The sequence below is a fragment of the Nestor notabilis genome, unplaced genomic scaffold (assembly GCF_000696875.1).
Source record: "Nestor notabilis isolate BGI_N333 unplaced genomic scaffold, ASM69687v1 scaffold17256, whole genome shotgun sequence".
NCBI lineage: Eukaryota > Metazoa > Chordata > Aves > Psittaciformes > Psittacidae > Nestor > Nestor notabilis.
Window position 1 is genome coordinate 1 of NW_009931619.1, and position 5088 is coordinate 5088.

At 38.3% G+C, this 5088-nt stretch overlaps 1 protein-coding gene across 1 annotated transcript; it reads right to left on the bottom strand.

Moving 5' to 3' along the window:
- Positions 1-315: 315 nt before the first annotated feature.
- Positions 316-4521, bottom strand: MRPS36 (mitochondrial ribosomal protein S36; the record flags this gene model as incomplete). Its single annotated transcript, XM_010016001.1, has 3 exons — positions 316-333; positions 1586-1773; positions 4458-4521. Coding segments are annotated over 3 exons (270 nt in total), but the record flags the coding sequence as incomplete, so codon positions are not given.
- Between the last annotated feature and the right edge of the window lie 567 nt (positions 4522-5088).

Below are 5088 nucleotides of genomic sequence, written 5' to 3' on the forward strand. Positions count from 1 at the left end.
GTTCCTCATGAGACATCCGTATCTTTTGAAGTAGAAAAATAAATGACTTAGTTATATGGTCAAACGTGCAAATAGCTAATTAGAAAACATTTTAATGGTGTGGACATCAAGTATACTCAATTGCTAGATAGCCATCAACAGAAAACCCTCCTCAATCACAGATCAATACAGTGTACTGTGTCAGGCTTCTTGCCTGCCATACAAGATTTTATTAAAGCTATTGGTATACCATCACTTTTAATCTTAAAAGAAATGTCTTTATTTTTAATACAATACTTCACTCTCCAACAGTGGCTCATGAACTATCTTCCACACTTATTCTGGACCTCCACGCTGTGAAAGAAAATCAAGAGTTAAATATATTCCACTAAAAGAACAGGAAATGGAGGTAAAATCTTTTGCACTGTTGCAGCCTAACACAGTGTTCTGGTTTAAATTTCTGATGTACACGTTGATTTTTAATCTATATAAGAACACGTGCAGAGTGTCAAATACCAGCATCCACCGCTAACAGCTTATTTTTTCTCAGAGGAGGATACAAAAAGATCAGCACATGCAACCTACAATTACAGCTGCATCCACTTCTTGTCTGAAGAAACCTGACTTTGACTCGCTTTAGAAAGCTCTGGGGATCACAGCAGTAGAGAGCATAACTTTAAGAATTATTTTCCAACGTACAATTATTCCAAATTAAAACCAAAGCCAAGGTCAGCCATTACAATCTTTATGCGAAATCAGAAAAGTATGCAATTCATATTTTCCCAACAAAATTATCTTATGATTTACCTCACTGTTAGAAAATTTATGCCAGAGATCAAGGAGTGTATTACTATGGGAAGCAACTCATTCACTTCTAATTATCATACTGTACCCACAAACACACAGAAAAACTGATTTCCTCTACTAACATGGTTGCACTGAGAGCGTCCTTATCATTTAACAAAGCTATGCAAGCTTCTTCTCATGTCAAACTCACAACCATCTCACAATTTCTTTGTATTTTGTGCACTCTCCCTTTTTAAGCATCAATGTTTGCAGCAGAGAACTGTTACAGAGCAGGTTTTCTTGCCTTTCATGTATGATACCTTATTTGCAAATATTGCAGAAAATATCTGTATCAAGTTTAATGAAATGCTTCCACTACTAGAAATGCAAGAGTTAACTCACTAATAAGTAACTTATAAAAAGTAGTTTGAGAAGTGTCTGGACTTACAGCCTTCACTGGTGTAAGGACAGACTCCTGTCCTCCCATCCAGCACATTCAAATGACACATAAAACAGCTGCCACAAAACAGCTGCAGTGAGGGTGATTAATGCAGGCCGTGACTATCACCAGCTATCTGCATGTCTGTTTTATGTCCCTAGCCTTCTACCCAGCAATATGCAACCTGCTAATTAGTGAGAGTTGGGTACCTTCAGTATTGAGAATTTGTAGCTTGGGTATTGTGCATCAAAGCCATGAAAGCTTAGAGCACGTACATAGAAAGAATTATGAGGTAGTAAACTATCTGAAACTGAAAAAGGTATAGAAGGAACCTAAATGCTACATGCATAGAGATGATACACACTAATAAATGAAACTTACTTGAATATAGCCGATCTCTTCATCTGTCATAAGTTTCCTTCTGTATTTCTGAGGTAAGGTTCTTGCTAATTCGTAAGTGTCTGGTGTACCTTGTACTCTACTAACAGAGGGTGGTGGTCTGCCTCCTAGAGACTCCTGTGCTTTTGAAGCATGAAGAGATGTCACACTTGCTGGTGGAGATTCCTGTACTGAAACCCAGATTACAAAACCATTTACAGAAATACATCAATGCTATAAAATGAATTAATAAGCAGCAAATAAAAATTACCAGTTATTAACAGTTACCTTCATTGTAACAAATACTTAAAAGATTTAGACATTCTACTTCTCACAGCATGTTTTTATTTTTCTTAAATATATTAAGAGCATAGTGAAAAAATTCTGACAGTAGGAGAAAGCATGTTCAAGTGGCAGAAATACTGATGCAGGAACAGAAGATAAATCAGCATATATCATAACAGACTTTTTCACTGGGAAGCTGTACATAAAGAAAAAGCATTAAGTGTGTGGAGGCAACTGGGTAGAAAGATCAATAAGATAAATAACTAAGATCCACTGAGATGATGCTTCTTATTTACTGTGACTGTGAAGTCAGGCAAGTGAAAAAACATACTACAACATGCAATGCAGTGTTGTACCCATTTCCAACATTTTAAAATGGCATCATATCAAATTTTTTAATGATGTGAGGAATGCCCACCACATACTGGGTATCAACAATCAATGTTAATGAATGCACAGACCACGGAGTACATGAAGCACTGCACAGGTGAGGGCCAGGAGCTAGGCTTAGGGAATTCACATTAAAGAAGTTGTCTTAATTTTCAGGATAGGAGAAGAGATGACAAAAGGGTGGCATTGTCCAAGTCAGCACCAGAAGCCTTAGGTCTGTCCCACTGTGGCTGATTGTAACACAGAAACACGCAATTACCCCACCAGGCAAGATGGAGTCTCACAGTAGTACATTTACTTCCTAAGCACCCAGAGCACCATATGTAAGGTAAAAACACCCATGGGAAATCCCTCTCAGTACTCCTGAAAAATGAGTTAGACAAATGCAACACCTAAACATCTGGGAGAGTGGGACTGTATGTAAGCAGCATCAAGACTGGATGAGTCAAAGAATGCAAGCAGTTAAAATACTACAGTGCTACCTGCCTCAATCCCTCCTGCCTCTAACAAGGCCAGTGAGGACAAAGGAGAGGAGCCAGTTTTAGCCATAGTGGGTCTGAGTCACTGGCAGGATTGGGGCATCAAACACCTGCAGCAATATGACTAAATCATTATTGGTTTACAATAAAAAAAAAGTCACCACTGTGAGGCATATTCAGAAGTTCTCAGTCAGAAGACTGAAAGTCCCGAGTTGATCAGATGGTTGAGGAACAATGGAAGGTCCCAAAAAGCAAGGAGGAAGAGAGCCCATCAGAACAAACGTATTTTGAACAGGGGCGAAGTATTTTTATTTCAAGAAATAACACACCTTATAGAAGAAAAAAACCCAAGAAATGGTTTCTCCAAATCTGTTTCACACACCACAAAAATGTCTAGAGATTTGCCAAGGATTTTCCTCTATTCTATGTTTCAGTCTGAAGTGTAGCTGGAGTATATGCATTAGCCAATTACAAACACCAGAAGACAAGTCTCAAAAGTACCAGATCTACCACTGCTGTTGCTTTAGGTCAGATACAGTCACTACTACATCTTCCCCTTCTCTGTTTGAGACCATCATGTTGCAGGAGTAATTTGGTTGGCCTTTCAAGCATCCAGGCCCTGACAGTTCAATCTCTACCAGCAGAGCTCTGTTCAGCTACGTAGAAGCAACAGCCTAGTACAGTGAAACACAGTTATTGCTACAGTATTCAAGCAAAATGAGTTAGATCGCAATTTACCAGTGAGATGGCAGAACCTGGTTAAGGTAGAAAAGTCTAACATTCTCAAAAGATATAATCACAAAAATCTCTGATGCAGACTTAAATAGGAGGTAAGCAACACGTTTTCAAGCCTCTTGAGACAGCAGTTCATTGGCATGAGAGGTGGGGTATTTGGCTAAACTGTGCACAGCATACAGAATTCTGACAAAATTACTGCAGAAAATAGTTCCTGGAAAGTTCTGATATGCACTGTAGATATTTTGGAATGTTAATGAATAAACTAAACTTAAAGCTAAGTCACAAACGTGGTAATGCAGTGGCACATAACGGTGTGGTATCATTTATAAAGAATTGAGAATATTGAAACAGAGCTTCTTCAGATGTCTCCTACTTTAGTTTAAAATGCTTTGCTGACTCAAAAGGAGTATTAAAACAAAATACTGCTCATGTAACTTTGACATTTAAATGTAACAGTATTTGGAATCCTGGAAGTATCAACATAAATGTACATATAAAAAGTAATGTCAAAGATTGCAATTAATATTTTTTTCTTAGCATTAATTAGTAGCACAAGGAAATGCTTTTTAAAATGTACAGCTATAATCATGGTTTTAATACTGCAGACAGCACACACTCCAACTAAGAAAAGATGAGGAAAATGCATCATAATTTCTGCAGATACAAACTAACTTGGGCATAATCATTTCAAATACTAGTATTTGAAAAAATGGGACTTTATACGTAAGTGGGAAAAAAACACCTGAATCTGCCTTGACCAAGAAATAAAGTCATGCATGTATTATGTGTATTCCCATGTACAGTCTGAAGAGTGAAAGAGCTGCCTTCAACTAAAACAACCATGTTTCAGAAACCCTGCTCAAAATCAGTTGATTTGCATTGTTGAAACAGAAAAATTGTGTGCCAATTCTTAAATAAAACACTTAACACAGAAAAAAAAAAAAAAAAGTGGTGCAGATTGGATCTACAGTTGAAATACTTACTTTTAGGTCTGGGACCACTCAATCTGTCAGGGAATTTAATTAATGGAGTATGTGGCTTGACTACCTAGAATAAGGCAAGGTATGGGAGAAACAATGCGAGTAAAATATATTTCTAGACACACATAACCTCCACAATAGTAAAATGGAACATACAACATATTGAACAACCACCTCTATCCTGCTGCTTTCTGCACCACCACTGATAACACTTATTACCTATTTAAATACCCTATTTACCCCAGGAGAAGTGTCAACTTTAAAGGTACTCCTCCACCCTAATACCTAGAGTAGGAACAAGCGCTCTCTTCCTTTTCTCACTGCACTCTGTATGCACATGTGTGCGGAAACTGCTACCGCAGTCACAAAAATGCAAATACAAAGTTCTAGCGCATGCAATTACTAGCTGTGCTTTTCCTGTATGTTTGCTCAGCTGGCTGGACAAAACTGTCAATCTCCATTAGAAGAAAGCCCTATCAATTAGAAAGTTTGTAGCCGAAGCCACACTACTTATTCTTGAAAGATGTCTTCTGAAGAAGACTCCACGTCTCCCCTTCACCTTGAAGAAGGATGGCTTGGAAAGGAGCTGCCGGCTGGCGCCCTCCCCTCCCGCACTCCGCGCCAGCGGGTGCCG